This window comes from Hirundo rustica, chromosome 11, assembly GCF_015227805.2.
Source record: "Hirundo rustica isolate bHirRus1 chromosome 11, bHirRus1.pri.v3, whole genome shotgun sequence".
Taxonomy (NCBI): Eukaryota; Metazoa; Chordata; class Aves; order Passeriformes; family Hirundinidae; genus Hirundo; species Hirundo rustica.
This window is the reverse complement of record NC_053460.1, coordinates 6354593-6379231: the sequence shown is the minus strand read 5'-3', so window position 1 is coordinate 6379231 and position 24639 is coordinate 6354593. Positions and strand designations below refer to the sequence as shown.

General features: G+C 57.5%; 1 protein-coding gene across 3 annotated transcripts; it reads right to left on the bottom strand.

The window, feature by feature from the left end:
* Positions 1–853: 853 nt before the first annotated feature.
* On the bottom strand, positions 854–23681 carry KIFC3 (kinesin family member C3). 3 transcript variants are annotated; one of them, XM_058422072.1, is made up of 21 exons: positions 23665–23681; positions 15630–15744; positions 13839–13984; positions 12541–12676; positions 10288–10484; positions 8061–8126; positions 7502–7648; positions 7177–7416; positions 6793–6966; positions 6516–6663; positions 6306–6436; positions 6104–6215; positions 5788–5969; positions 5605–5709; positions 5257–5387; positions 4551–4674; positions 3990–4119; positions 3651–3880; positions 2875–3009; positions 2411–2519; positions 854–1951 (listed from the first exon to the last, which is right to left on the bottom strand). In XM_058422072.1, exons 2-21 carry the CDS (start codon positions 15712–15714, stop codon positions 1926–1928), a joined length of 2754 nt encoding a protein of 917 aa, XP_058278055.1. In that variant the 5' UTR covers positions 15715–15744; positions 23665–23681; the 3' UTR covers positions 854–1925. The 3 variants fall into 3 exon arrangements, with proteins under 3 accessions (XP_058278055.1, XP_039931335.1, XP_058278056.1); XM_040075401.2 differs by lacking the exon at positions 23665–23681 and adding an exon at positions 16290–16402; XM_058422073.1 differs by lacking the exon at positions 23665–23681 and adding an exon at positions 16228–16244.
* Between the last annotated feature and the right edge of the window lie 958 nt (positions 23682–24639).

Sequence of the window (24639 nt, the reverse complement as noted above, 5' to 3'; positions counted from 1 at the left end):
GCAGGGCTCTGTTCCCTGCCTGTCCCAGAGGAAGCTGGCCATTCTCACCCTTCCTGCTGGGAGGCCGTGGTGAACAACAGGAGAGCCAGCACTTGCCAAGTGGCTTGTGGAAATCCCGGGGGCGTTTTCACTCTGCTGGGTTGTTCCCAGCCCAAGGAGCAGTGTCATCATTTAGGGCTCGTCCTTTTCCCTGGCTGCACACAGATCTCCCTCCCCCAGCTCTCCAGCAGTTCCAGGTGGAGTGGCAGTGCTGCCTCTGAGCCAGGAAGTGCCTTTGGAAGGCTGTTCTGGGCAGCTGGTGGAGTGGGGCCATCAGGAAAGCTAAAGTCAGCCCTCAAATTGCTGATGCTTCATCCAAACAGTCAAGTTTTGGGAACAAGGCCTGCCCTGCTCCATGGCTCTGAAGGTGGCTTGTACAGCAAGAGGCCCTGGCACTGAGCCACTGCAGGACTGATGGTGAGTGCTGCCTGCTTCGAGCACCAGGACACTCACAAGGTGTGTGAACTCCTGCTCTGCAGCTGCTTCCTGCTTTATCTGGTGATAATCCCATGCCTGGACCCCCACGAGGTGTGAAAAGGCTCTGCCAGCCACCAGCCTATTTTGAGATGTGAGGTGGGGCAGGACATGGACACATTGGGACTCACTTTGGGTTTAACCACTGCTCTCCAGCTAATTGCAGGAGCCCGATAGCTGCAAACTGGGGTGGGGACTGTGCTGCCAGGCTGGCCCCGGGGGCTGCTGCAAGGGGAAGGATATGATGGGCTTTTCCAGCCCTATGGGAGATGCTGGGAGGAGGGAAGAAGCACCCACCCCACCTCAGGCACGGTTCAAGAACAGCGCAGTGCAGGAGGACTGGATTTAAGAGTTTATTTAAAATAAGTTTTGTTACAAAACAGGGTATTTTTTAATTATTAAAATACATAGAAACATCTAATCTTACAAAAGGCTAAATTTATTTTTCCCTTTTTTGCTTTTAAATAGAATACGCTGTGGAAGCGTGAGAGGAGAGGGCTGTGGTGGAAAGAGCCATCAGTGCATCCAGCAGGGGTTTGCAGCAGGAGGAAATGTACCCACAGGTGGGTGTTGAGAAGTCCAAGGGCAGTGCCATCCCCTCCCATGCCCCTGCCAACCACCATCCCCATCCATAAGCCAAGAGGCTTTTGGGCTGGCTGTTTGGGGTCTTTTTTGTTTTCCACTAGTTTTCCATTCCAAGACCATGTAAACAGCTAAAAATATTTCAAACACTTTTCATCTCGACCACACTGTGATCTCTCTCGACAAGACAACTGGTAAATAACTTTACAATAGCTTCATTTGAGACTGCTCCATGCCCCCCTGGTGCCAGCACCGGCACCACAAGGAACGGCAGCTCGGCTCATGCACAGCACCAGGGGCCTTCATGCAACAACAGGGCTTGAGAAATTGACAGGGAAAGGAGCTGCTGGGGTTTTTTGTGGCTTAAAGTGGAAAGACATCAGGCAGCTGCCCAGACGCAGTCCTGCAGGAGCTGTGGCCAGGCTGTACCTATGGCAGTAGCAGAGGCAGGGCCAGGGGCTGGTCTGGCTCCGTGCACCCCTTCCAGCCAGATCTCATTGTAAAAGAAAAGCTGCAGGGCTGGAGGGAGCACCCAGCAGCTCCCTGCTCTGGTTAAAAACATCTGTCCAGCAACAATAAACTCACAGAGCTGAGCATCTGAGGGGGCAGATCTCTGTCCAGCACCACTGTCCCCTACCCTGAGGCAGGGGCTGGCTGCTGGGAGACCCTGGCCCCATGCTGCTCATGGTGAGAGGTGCCATCACCCTCTGGTCGTGGGTCCTGGTGGCCAAGGGAACGGCACCAAAGCCTTCGCGTCTTCCAGCAGCCGTCTCTGTGTCACTGTGAGGGGCTGGGTCCTGCAGCAGGTTTGCTGCTGTGGCTGGCACTCATCACAGGGGGACTGGCCTCAGCTTCCCTGAGGGGAGACATGCACGGGTTACAGCAGGCAGGGGCACAGCCACCAGTGCCCCAGCCCTGTCCGGTGGCGTTGTAGCGGGAGCTGGTAGCACAGGCATTCCCAGGAGCATCCCTGCACAGTCCAGCAGCCCCGCCCTGCCTGGGAAGCGGGGTGAAGCAGAGCCCTCCACCAGCACCAGCCACAGGCACTCACCTGGCAGCCACAGCTGCCCCTAAGTCAGGCTGAAATCGAAGGGGAAAGAGGTTCAGCCTGGTGGCATTGCCCTCCCCTTGTCCCCCAAGCCATCAGCAGTGCCTTTGAACCAGGGAAGTGCTAACCATGGCTAATTAGCCATTAGCTAATGAGCTGACTACAGAGCGGCTCACTTCCCGCTGCAGGCTTTGCTATGGGCTGGTGGCTGGAGCCTCCTGGGACGGAGGGACCCTGTCTGGGCTCTCAAGCTGTGCCACCACCCACCTGATGTCTGGAGCTTCCTGCGGATGGAGGCAGAGCGACTGGAGAGGTGCCCCGGGCTGGGGGATGCGTGGCCCCGGCCAGGTGGTGCTGTGGAACCCGGAGAGTCACCCTGGGAGGAGAGGGGACACAGCCCCAGGGTCAGCCCAGGCCAGGCCCCAGAGGGAAGGAATGGAGGTGGGCTCACAGGCAGATGGTGTGTGCCTGGGTAGTGGTGTCCAAACGTTCTCAGGGGGTACCATGGGGCTGCTGCAAAACGGCTTGGGACAGCCAAAGTGGCAGTATTGGCTGGACACTGCAGTTTGGGGACAACCTGCATCCCACCAAGTGATTGTCCCCAATGGAGGTGGCTCTAGGGAACATCCAACAGCTCTGGGGACCACGTGTGAGGGCAAAGCAGGGGGGAAATCCCTGGGGTGAGGGCGAAGAGAAGGTGAGGGTGAAGACACCAGCAGTATCTTGAGTACCTCCAGGTGCTCCTGGCTGGGCCAGGAGTTCAGCTCAGCCTTGCGAGAGACAGGACCCAGCTCCACGGAGCGAACCCTCTCGGCAAACTTCAGGGAGCACAGCGTCTCGCTGGTGTTCTTCTCGGCAGGGGAGACCTGTGGTCAGGGAGGAGCAGGCACAAAGTCACCCTGGCAGCTGCCTGTGCACCCCAGAGACTCCCCCCTAGAAAACCTGCTGCTGCTGGCCGGTGAGATGCTATTATTAACCTGCCCCTCCCAGGCTAGCCCCATCCATCCGTGCCTGGGCCGGTGTCAGAGCCAGCTGGATTCCCTGCCACCAACTGCCCCAGTGCGAGGAGCAGCCGGGAATAGCTGTGGCAGGTGCAGGCCTCGAGCAGCCCTGCAGGGACTTAGTGTGGGTCCAGCAGCTGGGAGTGGGGGGGTCACAGGGCAGGGGTGGAAAAGCTGCCAGAGCTTAAAATCCTCCAAGGAAAAGAGGGGATGGGGGATGACAATATATGAAGAGATTGTGCCCATAGGGATGGCATCCATGTGCAGACAGGGAGGGCAGGATCATGGACCTCTGAGTTAGTTCCCATTCCTTGGCCTCACCTAGGGTGCAGAGAAAGGAAGAGAGCTGCCACTGGCACCATGATTGCAGACTGGAAGCTGTCCCAAGAGCGAGCCCTGTCCCGTGATTCCAGCCCAGTTCCTGCCTCCAGCCTCCCTCCCACCTGCCACTGGGGCAAGAAGGGACTCAGAAATCACCCTGGGTGCCCTGGGTGCCCAGCCCCTACCTGCACCATCATGAGGGTCTTGCTGTCGCCGCTGAGCGAGTCCTGCAGCAGGTAGGTCAGCTTGGAGTTGCGGAAGGGCACGTGGCCCTGCCGGGAGCGCAGGGCGTAGATGACATCGCCCAGCGCCGACAGGGACTTGTTGATGTGCTGCGCCTCGCGGAGCCGGCTGCCCTCCGCGCCCGACCGCCCGACCCGCTCCGAGCCCGCCAGGTCCACCAGGTTCAGCTTCCCTGAGGACACACAGCCAAAGCCCAGCGCTGGCACCGGCGCCCTGCCCTACGCGCCCCCGGGATGCCGCAGCCCGGGTGCCTCGATGAGGGTTTGCTGTGGGACACCCACCTGTGGTGCGGAGCCCCGTGCTGCGGTCGAGGCCGTGGACGGTGACGATGAGGAGGGCGTGGGAGCGAGAGCTGTGCTCGTTGAGGTTGGTGCACTCTGTCACCCGCTTGATGTGGCCAAACTCGAAGATCTGGGGGAGCCAAGGGAGTTGAGGGGGTGAGGCCAACCTGCCCCAGTCCCACCACAAATCCCCTGCGATCCAGGGATGGCCGGGGATGTAACCTGAGCATCAGCCCCCCATGGGGTGCCTGGACGGCTGTCGGGTCTCAGCCTGGGTGATGCACCAAAGGCGGGGGGTGACGGGCAGGTCACTGTGGACAGCCGAATCCCACTAATCCCTCAGGAACTCTCTGGGCCCCACGCTTTTATTTTTAACCCCCTGTGGCTCATCCCATGGGACAGTGACCGTCACATCACACCCAGGGACATTTTTGGTCTCTGTTGCTCCCCATGGCTTCAGAAATGCTCCCAAATCCAGGAGTCACACACACCAAAGACCCCTCACAGTTCACTGCACCCCTGCTGCCACCCTCCTGTGCCCACCCCCCCATCTCCCCACACCTTGTTGATGTCCTCCACGCTCTGCACCCTGAACTCGGTGAGCCCGGGCACATAGAGCTGCCCGCTGCCATCAGGGCACAGCTTGATCTCCAGCTTCTCCTGCGGCTCCTTCCCCAGCAAGTCCCTGGGCAAAGGGGCACTCGTTATCACTCCCATCCCAGGGGAGTGCTGGCATCCATTCCGCGGCTCAGGACTGTGTGCCAACACTGCCAGGGCAGCCACCTCTTGCCAGGAAAGCTGCACATTCTATTTATAGACCTGAACTCTCTTGGCTCCCATCTGCCTCCTCTCACCCAACTCAGACCATGCTCCCATCCCCGTTCCTGGTTATTTTCATGGATGTACTCCCAGGCTCCTCCCATCCTGTGGCTGGACTAGGAAGGAAAATATTTCTCATGCTTTCAGTTCCCAGTTACAGACTCCTAAATATAGAGTCCGTGGGCAGGGGAAGGGGGGAGAAGGGGATGCCCCCACCGCTGCATCAGGGCCAGAGAGTGGGAGTGATGGCACAGCTGGGAGCCTGTGCAAGCGATGGAGCTCATGGGAAGGGCAGTGTGCACCAATCAAATTAAAAATAAACCCTTGCAGGGCCAAATGCAGCACCCAGGGCCCTGGGACAAGCTGTGAGGCCTAGGCAGGGGTGGAGGGATGTGGGGGAGAGCAGCATGGGGTGATGTCCGAAAAAGCTCCTTCCCCCTCCCTGTACCTGAGTGCCTCGTTGTAGATCTCGGCGGCGCTGACAGTGATGGTGTAGTCCCAGTCGGCCGCTTTGCCCCGCACCTCGGAGAAGAGGAGCTGCAGGGCCCGCTGGTTGATCCCTGGGTTTGCTGCCGTCCCCTGAAGAATTGAGGTGACAAATGGTGAAAAACACCCTTTGGCATTTTATTCTGTATTTTTTCTGAGCAGAAGCAAAGCCCGGGGGATGCTGTGGAGCACCAGTGACCATCACTGGTGCACACCAGGCCTGAGCTGGCCACCAGCCTGGGTGACGAGACTGGGCACTGCAGGGTGGGAAGCTGAGGAAGAAGACAGAAACGAAGCTGAGCAAACTCACTTCCATCGTGTAGGTTTTTCCTGCCCCTGTCTGCCCATAGGCGAAGATGCAGACATTGTAGCCATCGATGCAGGAGGTGACCAGGGCTTGAACTTCCTGAAACACCTGGGAGAGACAGGGGAGAGTGAGGAGAAGGTGGCTGCCTCCCCGCTTCACACCAGCAGCGTGGATGGTAGCACCCACCTCCTCCTGGGACGCTTGTGGGGGGAACACCTTATCCAGTTCAAAGGACACCTGCTTCCCCTTGTGCAGGAGGTACAGGACAGCATCATCGTCAGCATCGAAGGTCACAGCATTGGCTGCCTCGGGACCCTCCCCATCCTCTTTTGTGATGGGGCGGACTCGCCCAAAAACACGGATGTTTCCTTGGAGGAGAGAAGCAGGGAGTCAGCCATCTAACACCAGCTGGGCTGAAGCATCCTGCAGCCAACCTAAGCACCTTATGGGGACGCTCCCACATCCCTCCTGCCCCACCTCGGGGACCCCACACCCCGCACACCTTTGAGCCGCACCAGCTCGTTGTGACATTTCTTGCGGAGCTGCAGCTCCCGCCGGTACTTGCGCAGCAGCTCCTTGTTGGTGCTGTGCACCTCCTCGATGGCCTGGCTGATCTGGGGACAGCGGAGACCAGTGGCTCAGCGATGCCCCAGCACCTCCACCCCGCACGGAGGGGTGCTGGGTGGTGGTGCTGGGGGGCTCACCTCGGCCCTGGCGCTGCGCAGGGTCTCCTGGAGAAGCAGGGGGAAGTCGCGGACCTGACGCTTCAGGCTGTTGTAGTCGTGGGTGAGGGTGCGCAGCGCCGGCTGCAGCGTCAGCAGGTTGGTCCGGACACCTGCAGGCACCAGGCAGGGTGAGGGGCAGACCAGGACACCCCAACACCAGTCAGGCAAACCTGCGAGCCCCCTCCTCACCTGCCAGGTTCTCATGCACCGCCTTCATCTCCACCTGGGCGCGGGAAAATGCCTCTTCAATGGCGTGGTTCTTCTCCTCCTCCATCGCCTGCATCTCCTCCAGCATCTGCCCGTGGGCTCGCTCCAGCTCAGCCTCGTACATCATGATCTGGGAGAGGAGCAAGTGGGGGATGACACTGAGTGAGTGCCCACCTGCTGCCACACCGTGTCACCTGGCAAGCACCAGGCAGGCAGAGAATGTGGGGGGAGTTCTGATTTACACGTATCGCACTCAGACCTGAGCTCGGAGCTGAGCCTCCGTCTTCTGGGACCTCTGCAGCTGCTGCTCCATCTCCTTCAGCACCTGCTTTTGCATCCCCACCTGCTCCTGCAGGTACTGGTTTCGGGACTGGGTCTCGCACAGGGCTTGTTTTGCCTTGGCTGACTCCACCTCCACCGTCTTGATGATGTACTGCAGGGGAAAGCACCCACAGATGGGCTGTACTGGGGAAACAGCACCTGAAGGGCCTGGGATGGAGCTGGGGCTGACCCAAGGGGAGATAATTTAGGAAATGATGGTGCTGTGCTGATGTGCTCAGGGCAGAGAGACAGGCGGCACTTGCAGGGCACCGACTGAGCACAGTAAGGTACCCAGGCCAACCAGGAAAAACGGAGAGCTCACCTTTATCTGCTGGGGCTGGGACTTGAGGCTGGCGATGGTCTCCTGGCTGTCCCGCAGCCGCCGGCTGAGCCGCTCCTCCTCCTCGGCCCTCTCAGCCAGAGAGTCCTTGAGCCGCAGCTCCACCTCAGCCAAGCGGTTCGTCTTCTGCTGCACCTCCAGGTCCAGCTCCACCAGCTTGGCCCGCGTCTCCTCCGCTTCCCGCTGCAGCTGGGACAGCTGCTTCTGCAGCTCGGCGTTCTCCTGGCACAGGAGGGGACAGCCAAGGCCATGTCACCCAGAGGTGTCCGTCACCCTGCCACCACCGCTGCCGCCGCCGGCGACTCACCTGCAGGTGGGGGCAGTCCCGGCACGGCGCCTGCTGCTGCTGCCGCTGCAGCTCCCGCAGCTCCCCCTCGCACGCCTTCATCTCCTGCCGCAGGCGCTCGTTCTCGGCCGCCAGCAGGTCCCGGTGCTTCTCGGCATCTGTGCCGCCCTGTGCCGGGAGCGGATGGGAGAGGAATTGAAATCCCCACGGAGCCCAGGGAGCGCCAGCCCGCTGCATGGAGCAGCCCCCACTCAGTGTGCCATTCCCAGGGAGTCCCTGCCTGCCCCATGGGAATCAACTGCTGCACTGACGAGCCTCCTGCTGCCCCAGGGAGCCCCAACCCACAGAGGGGCTTCCACTTCCCACCACAGGATGACATCCCCAGGGTCACCAGGGCGACATTGCATTGGACAGAAAACCCCACAGCGTCTCTTGGCCTGCACGGTCCGAACCGTGAGCCTGGGGAGGTTTAATTCATCTCCGCCCGCCCGCCCCGTGCTCCCTCTTCCCTCTCAGTGACCCAGAGCTCCAGCATCCCTCAGGGCAGGGGGGGCTGAGTCCCACCCCAGCAGCAGCTCACCAGCTCGGAGCGAAGCCGGCTGATCTCCTGTGCCTGCTCCAGGAGCTTTGCCTTCAGAGTTTCCACCTGTCAACACAGACCGGGGTAACCAGGAGGCACCTCAGCAGCTTTTGGAGGAGACCCCGCGGTGCCGCCCCAGCCACCAACGTGAGTCTGGCTCCTCACACTCCTGTTATGCCTTAATTTTCCACCTGGCTCTGAGCACCTGATTCACACGAGCTGATTAAAATGAGCATTAATGAAAGCTTTGCTTTGACCTTGTTCAACCATGGGTATAATTTGTCCATGTTGAGCACTAGCAGAAACCATTATTAAAAAAATAAAAAGGCATCATCTTTGGAGAAGGGAAAAAACAAACCTATCCATAACTGTGTTTGAAGAGCCAGAAGTGCCTTGTCCTGCCCTCACAACCAGCTTTGCTCTACCTTCTCCATTTTTCTTTCTAGGAAAGTTATCTTGGTACAAAGAGGGAGGAACTGCTCCTCAAGAAAGCCACTTGTCTGAGTCCCATGGGATGATGCTCTCCATCAATCCCCGCCTGGGCATCTGCCCATCTCACGGGACCAGGCTGCCCTCCCTGCAAAACCAGGTGGATTTCAAAAATCCTCAGCCTTTCTTTGTGCAGAGACCAGTGAGGCTCCCCCCAAATCTGCAGTTATTGGAACAAACAGCAGCAGTGAGTGCTTGGTGAAGCCAGCAATCTCGTGGGCTGTGTCGTACTGGGGTTTGCCCACCTGCTCTGTCCCTCGCTTGACCACCATTCCCCAGATCCCAGCCCAGCTCCCATTTTCCTCACCCCAGAAAGCCGCCAAACCCCACTGTGGGACGTGCCTGGATATTGCCCCATCCCAATAACCAGCCAGCAACTGGCCCTCCACGGACCATAATTTAGGAACTGCTGATTAATAACCAATGCAGATGCGCTGACACGGGGCTGTAATTAATCTGGTAAATTATTCAGCCGCGCCCTTGCAGAGGTGGCAGCAGGGTGGGCAGCCCCTCCGTGTGCCCTGTGCTGGGCACGGCTGGGAGCTGGAGCACGGCTGGAGCTCCCCAGATACAGGTGGGGAAATCCCAGCCGGGATCAGGATCCCCTCCTTCCACAGCAAGTGTCCCTGGCTCTGGCTGGGGGCCAAGTGAGCGCCGAGCGCGCACCGAGCGCTCGAGTGGGAAAATCCCATTTCCATACCCACCGAGGGAGATTGTTCAGTTATTTTTATAAGTATTTTTAAGGGAGGGGAGGTACTGAGAAGAAAAGAGCCGCGGCTTGTTCCGGGACAGCCGCCAGCCCAATCAGTCGGCGCACACGCCGGAGCCTGCCCACCATTCCCTGTGCCGCGGCGCCCGAAAATGTCAACGCGCCTCCATCCCCTACCTGCTCGGGCATCTCCAGCTGCATCCTGCTCTCTGGACGCGACAGGGACTCCTTGGCAGCTGGATCTGGCTCGAGCCATGGCCCAGCCATCCCAAAGCTTTGGAAGTTTGGGCCAGCTCTTCACTCCGGCTGGCGTCGGCTGCGCTTGCTGCCGAACTGGCCAGCGCAGGGCCGGATCCCGCTGCGCTCACGCTTGTGTCATGCAGAGCATGCCAACCAAATGCAGGACAATTACCTCCTCCTTTCTGACACCCGTGGAACAAGCAGAACCTGACTGTAACAGCTTCCACAACAGCCACATGCAAATCTCTTTACGAGCAGGCAACATTTCCATGTCCCTGGAACGACCCAAGTTCTCGTGCTGAGGATGTGCCTGCATCAGTGCAGGAGATTGTTTTGGGGGAGAGTGTCACAGCGGCCAAAACCTGTCCCTTCATCAGACAATTCTGTGCCCTCACATTCACTTTCCACCTGCTGGAAGTCACTAAAATTAAACTGCCAGGCTGGTCTAACAAGCCGAGCCCTCAGCAGCTGGCCTGTGCTGAGTGGATGGATGACTGCTGCAGAGCTGCATCCTGATGCCCAAAGCCCTCCTGGCCATGCCATGTCCTCAGAGCCACACACCCTTGTCAGCTCTATTGCGGAGTCACTGGGGACTGCAAGCATCCCAAAGGAGGCACAGCCAAAGCCGCTGCTCAGGAACACCCAGAGAAGAAGACGCTCAGTGATGGAGATCCTACACTCCTTCCAAGTGCTGCCATCTCTAACTGCATGCCACAGTGCTCCAGCCAAGCCACAGCCTGAGGCTGAAGACCCTGATGGACCCCTTGTGTCACCCTGTCCCCACCATACCTGGCCTTGCAGCTGGCGAGAGAGGGAGAGCTCCTTGTTCTCCTGGGCAGCGAGCTTCTCCTGCAGCTCCAGCAGCTCCTCCTGCAGCCGCAGCTTCTCCTTCTGCAGATGTGCCATGGAGGCCATCACCTCCTGGATCATGGGGAAGGGCCGGGCTGTGGACAGGCTGGAGCGTTTCCCACCGCAGAGCCTCCCTCCTGCAGCGTGAGCAAAGGTGGAGCTGGTCAGGGCACAGCAGAATGCCAGCCGTGGGGAATCCATGGAGGTGGGAATACAGGAAACTGGACTTGCACGAGTCCCAGAGAGCGCAGTGATGTGTCAGGCGCTTATCAGAGCAGGCCTGGCTAACAGTGGGGTCCAGCTGGGTGGGAGCCGAGGAAGCCAGTGCCAGCAGAGCATCCCAGGTCGCAACACAGAGCACCTGCCCCCACCACTGCACCATGACCCAGCCCCACCACACGCCGAAATGCTGCTGCCTCGCTCAGATAACAACCGCCCTCAGCACGACGCTGATTCACCCCCGCATCCTTTCTTCTGAATGAGCAGGTGCCCGTGGAAAAGCAGTGTGTGATCATGTCATTAAAGTCTGCGTCATTACACACAAACATAATGGAAGCAAAATTAAAATTATACAGGTACCCTGAATGGCCGTATTGCCTAATCCTTGTGTGTTTGGCTTTCTAACCTTCCTAGTATTATTTTAAACATCACTTTCTGCTCGTTAATAGAGCCACCAGTGCTGACAGAAGCCAACCTGGCCGTACATCAGAGCCTACCAAATGACCTGGTAGTTCCCAAGCAGCAATGAGCTGGCGTGACTCATTCCCAACGTGGGGATGAGGCACTGCGGCGGCACAGCTGACGGTCAGGATCCCAGCTGCCCGGCGCCCTTCCCTGCCTGCCGTGGATTTCATCTGCTGCCACCAGAAGCCTGAGGTTTCGCAGGCAGGAGCTGGTGCTGGGAATCGCCGCGCTGCCTGCGGGAAGATGCTGCCTGCTTCGTGGGAAAGGTCCCGAATGCAAAAAGAGAGACTTTTTTGTGTCTGAGTCAGATTTTCTACCCCTAAATGGAGTTAAGGAGGCAGTGCAACACGCAAAAAGGTGAAATGCTGGGGTCAAACCACAACTCTGTTGCTTGCTGACTGCACACCACGGGACTCATCTGGCAGTGGTTGCAGAAGCAATCACCAGGTTGTGTCTTCCTGCCATGGGCTGAATACCCCAAAAGAGCACAGTCAGGTGCTGGCTTTTCTTTCTTTCCATGCTGAAAACTCAGCCCAGCTGAGGCAGGGGACTGTGGTCTCCTCTTTAAAATCAACACACAAAAAACCCACCCGAAGTTTCCAAAGCTGACAGGAGCACCAGCTTTCACTCCCTGGGCAGCGATAAAACAAAATTACAGGAAGGACCAGGCTCCTGTGGACACACCACACATCTGCACACATCATTCACACTAATCCTGGACTGGCACCCAAGGCAGAGCCAGGCTGAGAGCCACAACACTCAGCTGCAAGTCCAACTGCCAGGCAGGAAAATCCCCCTTGGATCATGCCTTCCTCCACACTCCAGCACCAGTGGCAGTATCCATGGGAGAGGAGATGCCGACCAGCTCTGTGTTACATCTCCCCCTGGGCAGGTGTGCTGGTGGTCATGCGTGGTCTGAGTGTGGCAGGCAGGGCACAGCGACCCTCCTGCTTTCCAAAATGCAGAAATTTGCAAAATTCAGAAAGCCATTTGGAAAGGTAGCTGTTCCTCAGCTCTGCCCTGTCACCACTGCCAATCAGAGCCCCTTTCTCCTGCATCCCTGCCCCTTCCCGGCCACTACCCCACCTCAGGAGCTGCTCTGGGATGCTCAGGCCAGGAGCAGCTCCCAAGATGTGCCCTGACAAGCTCACACCACTCAATCCTGACGGAGAAAGACAGGAAACCATGGGATTTCCCCACCCTGGCACAGCCACGCATGCTGCAAGCGTTTCCACACACGTTAGATTTTCCTTGAGGAGGAGGAAACAGCGGCGAGTTCATCGGAGCTCACCTGCTCTGTTCACCCAGCTCAATAATTCATCAGTCCCTGTCACCAGCCAGCAGCTGGCTGGTGTTGGATTTCTACTGTGCCCGTTCCCACAGCCACACATCCACGTGCACCCCAAAAGAGGAGAGGCTCCCTCGACACCCACTGGCAGACTCCAAGCCTTCATTCCACCCCATCCCTCCTCCTGGGCACCCAACGCTGCATCCCTGCTCTCCCCTTACCTGCTTTCTCCAGGTTCATGGCGCAGGCTTCCTGCACCGCTGGCTCACGGGGGGATGCGGGCGGCTCCTCCGCGGCCGGGCTCGGGGCCCGGAGCCGCGGCTCCTCCCGCCGCTTGCACCTCGTGTCCCGCAGAGCCTGTGGCCGTGAGCAGAAACAGGTCAGGGAGCTGCGACAGCGACAGCCCACACCGCGCTGGACGCGGTGCCAGCAGCTGGCACTTCAGCGGGCTGGCCAGGAGGAGCCAGCAGGGCGGGAAGTGCAGAAAGAGGAACAGTGGAGCTTGGGGAAACCCTCCCTCCAAGGGAGTTCTGTGTTGGGAAGCTGCCACAATGAACTTATGTTCTTAGTTCTCCACGTAAAAAACTTCGCTGAGCTTGGCCACACAGTTGTACTGAATATTTCTTATTTTGCTCGCTATGGCCTTAAAAAGAAAGACTCTGATTTGCAGGCATGGCTCATGCCCTGTGGGATGGAACCCAGCTCAAAAAAAAAAAAAAAAAAAAAAAATCAGAAGAAATTTGAAAGTAGCTTTCATAAGGCCGCTATAAAAGGGGATGATCAGCCAAGCTCACCCTGCTCAATAATGCCTTTTTTTTCCCTAAATCTTATCCCAGAGCTTGCGGCATCACCCCACAGTCCAGTGATGACAGGGAAACCTCACTGCAGCAGAGGGACAAATACTCGGTACATGCCAGTAATTTGGGAGTAATTTGGAAGGAGGTGGCAGCATCCTCCTGGAGAAGCCGCGTGTCTGCGGTGCCTCTACAGCTGAGACTCCAAAGGGCTTTGCCGAAGGGAATTCATTGAGGCTGGTGTGTGATAAGAAGATGTTTTCCTTCTTTTCAAAGAAGGCGAATTTGAATGATTTGCCTGAAGCCTGGAATGAACTAGTGGCAGCTACACCAGTACATGGTGTCCCGACGATGCTGTCTCTGGCCGTGGCACCCTTCCACCTCCTTCTCCTCCATCCCACTGGCAAACACCACCTCACGGCACTGCATTTTCTTATCACCCTTCTGCCTCGAGCTCTCCTGCCAACATGACCCATGACTGACCCAGAAAATGCTATTCTGTTATGAATAATGTTCCCCATTTTTGATGCCTTTCGACTCCCTAGAGATGCTTTTCCCTCCCCACCCAGGCAGCAGCTCGGCTCGAGGCACACACAAAGTGGTTGTGGTGAGGGAGGGAACCAGCTGGCTCCCACCTGGATGGCCCAGATGGGTGCAGAGCATCCTCCCCATCACCCTAAAACTGCCCTCCCCATAAACGCCATGGTTGGCTCAACCCTCCTCACCTGGAGAGCGCGGCAGAGCCCACGGGGGTTTGCAGTGTCCGGCCAGTTCACGCTGAGGATTTTATGGTGAAGCAGCGCCGGTAGCAGAGGAAGCCGGGGAGAGGCGCCTGCTCCGCTCCCAGCGCCGAGCCTGTCCTGCCCACGGCCTGAGACGGAGCAAAGAGCATCGCTGGATCCACCTGGGAGCCCAGCGCAGACACAGCCTTTGGCCAGCTCTGCAAACCCACCTCCTCCTCCTCCCCGCTGCCGCCACCACACCAGTGTGGCAGAGACAGTGCATGACTTTTATTAAAAATGTTAATTATGTTAATTAGAAAAACTAGCCCTCCGGGGGGGCGGAGGCTGGTTGCCAATGACTAGTGATGAGAATTCAGGGTGTAGCTTCCGCCTGGGCTCTGCAGGACCAGATCTGTCCCCCAACCAGGGATATCCCAGCTCTACCCCTTGCCAAGCTGCTCCACTTCCTGCGATCCTATCTCGGAGAAGCTGCCAAAGCCAGCTTGCATCACCAAAACCAGCCGGACGGACAATGACGGCGTCACCTCCCTCCACTGCCCCCAAATATTTCCTTCATTTGTCAAGCAGCCAAACCCAAAAGCAGCCAGGGCAGCACTTCCCTGTCCTGCTGGGCCGCACAGAAGGAAACAGCAACTCAAGGAGCCTTCTCCCACGGCTGTGTCCTCCTCTGCTACAGGAAAAGCAGCTGGTGAGGGCTGCATCCCACTGCTTGGGGACCCCGTGCCCCCTCCCCACCTGTCTGCCACAAGCACCACCACCATCACCGGTGGCCAAATCTCTTCTCCAGCTGGCAGGGAAAAAAAAATCAATCTCACAAACCAAACCTCAATAATGCAGTTTTGTCTCCTAAAACCATCCGGAGGATGTTGTGCCAGAGGTGGAAGCAATGTCCGGGGGGAGATGTGCCCTTGTGAAGTGAGTCCATCACTCAGGACTTCTTCCCAGCCTCTAATTATCCATTGCATTTTGTGCATGCCGTGAAAATTGAGCGTTTCCAAAGTGCTGGCAAACGCCCGGATAACAGGAGATGAGTTCCCCAGCCCGGCACGGGCAGCAGCAGCCGTTGGGCAGAGAAAGAGCTGAAAAAAACAGGTTCTGGAGGCTTTGATGCCAACCAGCACTTGGCTGGACTGGCCCGAGCGCCAGAGAAGAAGCTGTGCCCGGAGAAGCGGCTGCCAGCACAGAGGGATGGCAAATGCTAGAGCCAAGAGAAGAATAGTCCAGATAGGGGGGTTCAGCCTCCCCCTTTGACAAAACCCATTCAGCACCACTGGTGAGAGAGGTGGGAAGGGCTGTTTCCCAACAAGCGGCTGCAGGTTGGGGCAAGCAGCTGCCCGCCTGCCTGCAAAGCAGCTCAGCCTCCACAGAGGAAAACTCCAGCTAAACTCACCCGTGGGGTCCATGTGCCAGGAAAGGATAAGGAGCCCTTCCCAGGAGCCAAGCCCGAGAAAAGGCAAAGGCCCTGCATTTGCTCTGCCATCCAGATCGCTCTGTTTTCTATCTTACATGTTAAATTTTAACCTTTGTCCCTGATTTTCCCGCTCGGGAGGGCCAGGAGGGAGATGGAGGCAGCCCTCTCTTCTCACTAGCTGGCTGCCCAGAGCTTTGTGCCTCCTTCTCAGTTCCCGTTTCTCAAATCTTGACCTTCATCCGGAAAGTAATGTGAAAAATGCAGGCTGGCCTGTTCCCAGCCTCTCCTTCCCCAGTGAGCAGGGCGTGAGCGCGGCAGGCTGAGCCCCAAGGGGCAAGGACAAACCACGGCGCTGTACTCACCGTCCGGGGCAAGGTCCTTGGTCTTCCAGGCGGCTCCGGAGGAGGGCCCGGATCCCAGATCCCAGACGGTGCGGGATGTGATCATGGCACGGGGGTCCCGAGTACAGCAGCACCTCTGCGGAGAAGCGCAAGGACGGACATCTCAGCCGGTCTCAGCGCCCAGCTGTAAATCCCAGTGGGACGTTCTGGAGCAGAACACGACGGTAACACCGGCTCCGACTCCCGAAACCCGCAGGAAGTTGCATCAATCCCGTTTTTTGCTCCCGAGAAGGCGACAGCCCCGGGCTGCCTCCGTGCTCCCGGCGGATGTGACATAAACGGTGTCTGTAATGAATTTACTCATTCCTGAAGCCTCTCCAGGCCCCTCCTAACCTCGGGCTGGGCTGACTTCAGGGAGTTAGGAACTCCGGGACCACGGGCAGCCGCGCACCCGGGCGGCACCGCACCCACCGCATCTCAGCGCACACAATGCACCGCACCGCTCCGCGCACACCGCTCCGCTCCCCGCACACCGCTCCCCGCTGCGCGGTCCGCCCCGCACCGCCCCGCACCGCGCACACCGCTCCCCGCACATCGCTCCCCGCACATCGCTCCGCACCGCGCACACCGCTCCCCGCACATCGCTCCGCACCGCTCCGCACCGCGCACACCGCTCCTCACCGGGGCCTCTTCGGCGGGGAACGGGACGCGGAGCCGCCCAGCCCACCGTGGGGTCCCTTGTTCTCCCGACCGGCGGCTCCGGGCGGGCGGGACCCGCTGCGGGGCGGTGCCGGTGCCGGTGCCGGTGGCAGCGAGCAGGAGGCGCAGCCCCGCTTCTGGTGGCACCGCCCGCCTCGGGCTAACGGGAGCCGCGCTCTCGCCGCGCCCCGGGCGCTCCGTGCCAGCGCTCCCAGCCCGCAGACAAAGGGAGCCCCGGTGCTGCCCGGTCCGGCCCGGTTCCTCTGCGCCGGCGGTGCCGGTGCCGCCCCGCGGGGCCGCTCACCGGGCGCGGCGGCAGCAGCGGGGCACCCGGCCCCGGCCCCGGCCCGTTCCCGCCTTCCCGGGCACTTCGGTAACGGCGGCGCCGAGCTCCTCCCCGCACTCGTTGCCACGGAAACCCGTGAAACCCCCGACGGGCGGCGGAGGCGGGGCTCCCCTTCCCGCACCGGGCAGCGGCGGCGGCTTCGGGGGCGCGGGGATCCGGAGGGGCGGCACGGCTGCGGAGAGCTCTCGGTGCGTCTCCGGGGCGCCCCGAACCCTCTGGCCACAGCCCTGGGAGCACAGCGGTGCCCCGGTGCTCCCCGTGCCCTTCCCGGGGCGGCCCGCCCCCACCGTGCTGCCCTGACCCTCCCTTGGGGGCTCCCGGTGTGCCTCGGGTACTCCCACTGTGTCTCTGCCGTTCCCAAGCCCGCTGCTCTTCAGGGATGTAGCTGCATCCCACCTGTGCACCCCTCCTGGCATCACTCCTCACGGTGCCCCTGGGGGACCATGGGGACAGTGGTGCTGATGACCAAGGACCTGCCAACCCAAACGATGCCCTCCTCACACTCTGCCACATCCCCACTGCTCCCAAAAATCCACTGGCAGCAATGCCAGTCAGCACCCCCGGCTCATCAGGCCCAGGGACACAGATATCACAGAAAACAACCTTTTTCTAACCCAGAGGCATGGAGAAAACAGCCTGACAGGCCAAGACTTCTGCAGAGGCCCTGGTGTCAGAAAGGCAACAGAAAATCCTGCTTTAAATATAACATATATGCATTTTTAGGGTGTGATTTGTATCTGCCTCCCTGTGTTGCACACACAGCCCTCGCAGTAATGGCTGGTTTGGGTGACACAAGTCACTCATGACTTGCTCACCGTAATGAACTGGCAGTACCGGCTATTTCCCATAACAAAGCTGAACTTGGCATCCTTGGTGGTGACAGCGGGTGCCCCGTGCTGATGGCTCACATCCACACGCCTGATGGCAGGCTGAGCCGTGTCCCACACGGCGTTGGGGGTGCAGGAGTGGCTGTCCCTTGGGAAAGGAGGGTTTGATGCCAGCCCTGTGCCACGCTCCCCTCAGACCGCGTGTCCTCCACCTCTAATCTCCCAGCGTTTTGCTCACTCCTGGCCAGGTTTGGAGCAGCATTCAGCCTTGTCCTTTCACCCTGGCCTGTCCCTCTCGGACATCCTCAGAGCCCCATGAGACACGGCTCCACTCCCTGTCACAGCCACATGGGTGAGGGGTGATAGGGGAACCCCTGCTGTGGGGGGGACAGGGTGCTCCAGCCACCCACCCCAGAGAAAGGGGCCTGTGAAGGGTCACCTCCGTGTCCCCATGCCCCTGGCACAGAAACTTGCCCCCGAGAAGCCAATGCCATCCCTGCCTGGCAGCTGCCTCCAGCTCTGCGCTGCATTTGCCATTCCCTTGCAGGCAGTGAAAACCTCCCAGCCTCCCCTTCCCTTCATCGGAGGTTTACTGGCATTCCCAGCATGGATCCTGGCATGGATGGATGTAGGTGTGTGTGCCTGTGGACACACACCCTTGTGTACATACATTTACCCATAGAGGCCCTAAGCAGTGTCTGATTTGCACGAGCACCCCATTATCTGTGCAGCTCCTGGGGCTGATTTGGGGAGAATATTGACACACACAAAGTTACTTTCCCCATTCCGATAGCAACTGTGAAGCCGTATCATCGCTGACTTCATTTATGAGCTGTAAAGAGTAAAATAAATGTTTATGTAAATCGCTTTAACTGGTAAGTAATTTCCTGGCTTTTGAATGCTTCAGGTTTATAATGGTATTGCAATTATGCAAAGCACATAAGTTGTATCAATTACATCAAGGCAAGTCTACATTAAGCGGGCACATGCATGAATTCCCCAGTTTAGAAGAATAACTCAATGAATAAGCATGGAGCAAAATCTGAGATGCAGGACGGGTTCTGTGCCAACAGCCCTATTCAAAGAGTCACCTGTGAGCATTACAAAACCCACCTCTTGCAGCTGCTGGGCTGCTTTTGGCAAGGACAGCGTGCAGCTGTCCACCTCTGGCAGCCCCAGGGATGCAGACGTGGGGTTACTCTGGATGCACGCTGCTGGCCGGGCACCAGCTCCCTTTCCCTGCACTGCAATGCTGTTTGGCTCAAGGGAGCACCGTGGATCCCAGGGGATGCCCACTTGCTGCTGGACGGTCTGGGGGGCTGGGGGCACACGTGGGAGCCTGTGCGGGGGCAGGTGCCCTGCTGGTGCCCCCCTCTCTGCAGGGATTGACCTACGCTGGCTGGGATAAGCTCAGCCCGGTTCCTCCAGCGATGCTCCCATCCTCCTCTCCTTGGCTGTCACGTCTCCGTGACCTGAGCGAGCACCGGCTGACGACATCGCCGGAGGTATTTTTAGAAAATGCCGCTTTGCAGGCAGGCAGAGGAACGGCAACGAGGAGCGGGGCTGGCCGCCAGCAGCACCTCCTGCCAGCGCCCAGCAGGTAGCGGGGAGGCTCGATACATCGATGATCATCAGTGCTAAAACATCTGCCCCGCCACGGGGCACGCTGCCCGGGGACAGTGACCCTGGCTCGGGTTTAGCTCTGCTTTTAGCCCAGCCTGTGCTGTAGCTGGAAAGCATCGCTGCTGTGGTGCCGTGAAGTCAGGCAGGTTAATTTGCCTTTTACTCGGATGAAGGGAAGCTCCAGCGATCGAAATACATCACTGAGTGGGGCCCTTTGTATCGGGTGTTTGTTCTGCCCTGAGCAAATATTTAACCTACATCTGTAAAACAGCTAAAAAATCCCCCAAATGTCAGAAAAAAATGTAACTCCTCCTACTCTCCCTTCGAGCAACCTGATAACCTGGTCTAGGAATGCAGGCGGGGACACACCTGATACCTGAAACTTATTGTATGTTGGGATGCTCCCTGTAGAAAATTCCCACCAGAAGCATCAGACAGCGTGAGAACGTGTCCCCAGAGCACAATTAATTATAAACCAGCTCATTATTCTAATTTTGCTCCTCCTTGTGGAGGTGAGGGGATGGATTTCTCGGCTTTGCTGAGGCACGGTTTGCCAAGCCAACATGAAACGCTTTGCAAAGCAGGAGCGAGCCCCCTGCATTCCTACATTCCTACACTGCCATTTCACACAATGACAGGAGTTTTAATTAAGTCTTAGCATGCTCCTGAGAAATTTAATCCTCATTTTAAAGTTCCCTAGTTGCATAAATTCAACCCCGAGGCTCTGATCCTTGCGATAGGGTTGTGTGGAACTGGGTGGAGAGCAGGAGCTGGGCAGGGGTGTTTTAAGGATCACCGCCAAAATCCAACACACTGGGATGCTGCTTTGGCTGGTGGTGCATTCTCTGCAGCTCAGCGCCTTGGCCAAGCCCCTCGAGCCAGTTAGGCTGGGTTTGGGCAGCCCAGGGCAGCCCAGAGCCTGTCCACAGCCAAGGATCTGCTGCATGCCTGGCTCAGCTCTGCCTGTGTCCCCCATGCAAATCTCCTCTTTATCAAGCAAATGGCAAAAGCAGCACCTTTTTCAACCTGCTGCATTCGGGCAGACAAAACCTCTGCTGTGCTGGCAGCCAGGGCAGTGCCAGACGTAGCAGCTGTTGGGTGGGTGACTCTTCCACCCTCCCGAATTTCTTATCTCGGACTTCAGTGCACACCATCTAACCAAACCTCAGCCTCCTTCTCCCTTTTACCTACCTTTTAGCTTTGTCATGTTTTTCAGCTGGCTTCAGGTACAACCCGTGTTTGGCTTTAATGCCTGTGCCTTGCCCAAGAAAAACAGCGCTGGGCTCATCTTGTGCCTCTCTGGCTGCTGGGCAGTGGGGAGCTGCTCTGTGGGAGGACTGCAGCTCACCTCCTAAGTCATTAATGTTTCATGGCATTAATCAACACAGGCTCCAGCTAATAAAGCACTTCTTAGAAACAAGGCTAAGAATAAGCACGAGGTGTCCTTGCTGAGGCTAAACCCTCTCTGCTGGCTGGGGGATGCCCGTGGTGGTTGGAAAGGACCCAGAGAGGGGGCAGCTTGACACCAAGTGAATTCCATCCAGGCCATTCCACTCAGCAAATAAAAATTCTGGCTGTGCTGGAAACATGGCTGCCTGCCAGGAGGAGATCCTGGTCCTCCAGATCTGGAAGGAGCCCACCAGCTCTGCCCCAGCCAGTGCTTACAGGGCATCCTTGGGACCCTCTGCCAGGGAACTTGGGTGCTTTCTGCAATTCCTTTTAACCAAAGAAACATCTGGAGATAGAAGCTGCAGGTGGGCAGTTGAGATCTTTTAAGAATTTTACTACTTGTGGTGCTCATTTTCTCCTTGAAGCCAAGCCCCTACAATGCCACTGAGCCTGTCACCCTGGCTGGGTGACACCGGTGACACGGTGTGCAAAGGCAGGTTTCCCTCTGCACAGGCAGAAAGGAGAGGAGCCATCTCTTTAAGAAACAGATTCAGTTCTCAGCAAACCCATTTATTTTTAGTGCCCTCCAAAGTGTGCTTGTCTTCGGAGAAGAAGCGAAGCAAAAGCAGTAATTCTGAATAATTTAAATTTAAATTAGGGGCAGTTTTGGGGCTGTAGTAAACGGCTGTGCTGTGCTGGGGCAGGGGCTGGAGGAGTGCAGGGCTCACTGACAGCATCCAGCTGATTTAGGGATGGGCAGAGGTGAATCAGTGAGAGCCTCTGCAGGGAAGAGGGAAATATCCCCGTGGTCATAAAGGGATGATGCACCCATGCAAAGGAAAACGTGATGAGCGACGGGCTCAGCCGCATCCTGGCTGCATCGCGAGAGCTGCGCCCGACAAAGGGATGAATATGCAAACGAGGTGGGATATTCACCCACGGAATTAAACAGCTTTCCTGCTAACCGGCTTTGGCCGCTCGATATCCAGCTGCCTGCAAGATCCCACTGAGAGTCCATCCTGGCTCGGGCACGGCAGGCTGGCCCCTCCGGTCCCCGTGTCACTCGTGTCACCTCTCTGTGCCCTAGGGATGCTCGCAGGCGCGGTCCAGCCGCTCCACGTCTCAGGGCTGAGCGGGATGCTGAACCGATGCAGCTCGGCAGCTTTGGCACCAGGGGGACGGAAACATTTTCCTCCCGTGGATCACTGACTCCTGCCATGGAAAATGGATATCCCAGCGCTCACACCGCACTGCCCGGAGCCCCACGGCAGCGAGACATCAGCACAGGTCCTTCAGCACAGCCCTGCCCAGGTGTCCGTGTGCATCCAGTCCCCATTTCCCTGGCACCGTGGGGATGCTCCCGCTGCCTCCAGTCACTGCTGGGTGATCTCTTCCCCATTTTTATCTACTCTGAGCTGGAGAATTCCAGCCCACCTCATGTATCACAGCTTCCCACTCACCAAGGAAAAAGGCTAAGGTCTTTCTAGTTAAACTTCTGGAGGATATTTCATGGTGATTTAATTGTTATGGACCTAACTTGGACCAGATTATCTTTTTTTTTTTTTTTTTTTTTTTAATTCTGAGGTGCAATTGAGATGGTGAAGAAAACTGCACTCAGTTAAGAGTGAGTCACCAAAGGGATCCATGAATCTACCTGCCAAAATTTCAGAGGAAAAACTGTATTTTCTTGTTAACACGAAAATACATGCGTAACTACCACAGAAACTCAAACAAAAGCAAAACGTCTTGTTCCTGTGTTGGTGCTTCAAAAATTCTTTCTCAGCAGACTATAGAATTAAATACTGCAAACACAGTGCCAGGATCTGTCCTCTAAGCAGATTTTACGCCCGGTAAGGGTCTTCTGCTTCCTGGCTGAGCCAGGGGAAATTGAGGAAGAAAAGCAAAGGAAACGTTGAATTCCAGCCTCCTGCTAAGGGAAAAGGAGCAGCACAGCGCTGTGCAAGACTATTTTAGAACAGAAAAGTTTTACATCTACGCCCAATGAATATTAAACAGCCACACGCTTCAGCTCTGCTGCCCGCGCCCGGCGCCGCGTGAGCAGATTTAATTTCTCTTTAGGGAGAGGAGCAGACCCACACCCAGATTTTCATGCAGGTGCCTTAGAGGTGAACGGGATGTGAAGGGTGAACCCGAGTCTTCTCTGCCAGGAGATCCCTTCAGCAATCACTCACAACTGGAAAAACAAGGAGACATTAAGGAAAAGCTGGCAGCGCAGGCAGGGTTTATAGGGACCGACACGGAATAACTGCCAGCTCGCTGGGAGCTCCATGTAAACCTGCCTGGGCTTTCACATCTCTCTGCAGATCCAAGAGAGGTGTCAGGTGAAACAATAAGGATGAGACGGAGAAGGGAATGGTACGCAAGGTGGGAGCAAGGCACGGCCAGGGCACTCAGTATCCCAGCTGAGGTGGGACCAGAGCTCTCTGGGGCTCAGGCATCTCTATTCAGTTATCTTCACTTTCAGCCCACCAGGCAAAAGGTGCAGCTGAATTAACCCCCTAGGAAGCAACAGCAAAAGTAACACAGAGCCTGTGTGGAAACATCCAGGGATGTTTCATGAGAAGAACTCCAATCCAAAGGCACATCGTGCTGGTTTTCATCCTCAGCCTCTGATTTTGACACAGACTGTGCCCTGCTTGCCCCCAGCCCCCATCACTGCTCTCACCTGTGGAGCCATCCAGGCCAACCCTGGTCCTGGGCACTTTTTCTGGAAGAATCCTCCTCCACAGATGAGTCTCCTCATGGTGCCCATGGGTCTGCAGGAAAAGCCCTCGAGGCTGCAGCGCTCACGCTCCTCTCCGTGGGCAGGGATGCTCTCCAGAGCCTGCTTCCTGCTCCTCCTGCTGCTGCCCCAGCTCCAGCCCTGCACCGACAGTCCTGCCAGCACCCACAGAGCGTGCATGGCTCAGCCCAGCCGGGAAGGGGTGCTGAGCTCTGGGAATGGTCCCTGGGAGCCCCTCCTCAAGCCCCTCTCAGCCACCAGGAGCGAGGCGGGCTGGCCGATGCTGCAGCAGCTCTCTGGGGTGGGATCCTTCACCCTGCTTTTCCACACGTGGTGCCACAGGGCTGGCACACCAGCATTAAAAATCGTTGTCTTTTCATCAGGGGCTTTGTTGACTCTGTCCCAGCCTCAGGGGTCCCTGCAGCTCACCTCTTCCCTTATGATGCGCCAGGAAACGCTGCTGTCCCTAACGGTGCCTGGTCCCAGAGGGGTCCCAGTGCTGCAGAGACAGCCTGGTGGGACTCCCAGGGATGCTCCACTCGCTCCAGCCTCCCCAGAAAGCCAAGGCAGAGGATGGCTTCCTGCACCCGGTGTTGCCTCCACCGCTGAATTTCTCAGCCCATCTCTCGTGGCTCTATCCCAGCCGTGGCCAGAGGTGGAGATGGCACCGTCCCCTCTGCTCCCATCTGCCAGTGCATTAAGAAAATGAGAGCTGATTAAAGTCCATCCCCTCCTGAGCACCGTTGGTCCCCAGCAAATTGCTGACACCACCGATTGAGGGGCACTGGCAGACAGGTGCACTTCCCTCTGCCACAGACTGCCAGTGTTAGATGGGTTTGGGCTTGCTTGGGTCTGAGCATTTCCTGTGGTCACAAGAAGTGCTTTAACTGCAGAAAAGGAATGTGTTGATTTGATTTTCTTTTTTTTCTACTGCCCGTTAAAAGGTTGGTTCAGGCAGTGCCTCTCCTTGCAGCCCTGCCCCTCCACTGCACACAGTGCAAGGATGCCAAGATGGGACGGGAAGGAGCTTCTGTGTGCCCACAGCATCCCATTAAGCCACAGCGACTGGAAGGCCCCTGTAGCACCAAAAAGTCTCCCGTTTCTCAAGGCAGGCCAGCTGGAAAGCCCCATTTCCCTCCCATTATTCTCCACCTGCCAGCACTTTCTAGAAGGCGCTTAAGAACATTGAAACTGGGGAGATTTGCAAAATAAACAGCGATCAAACGCAAAGCCCTGGGTTCCTGCTCCGAGGGTGTCTGCCAAGACACACAGATCGTATCAGGCTAATTTACAAAAGGAAAACCGCCCTAATTAGTGTTCAGGAAAGCACTTTAATGAGAAGAGCATTAGTGCAAAAAAGCAAGAGTGCCAAGAGGTCAAGCTGTTCCTAATGCCAGAAAAACA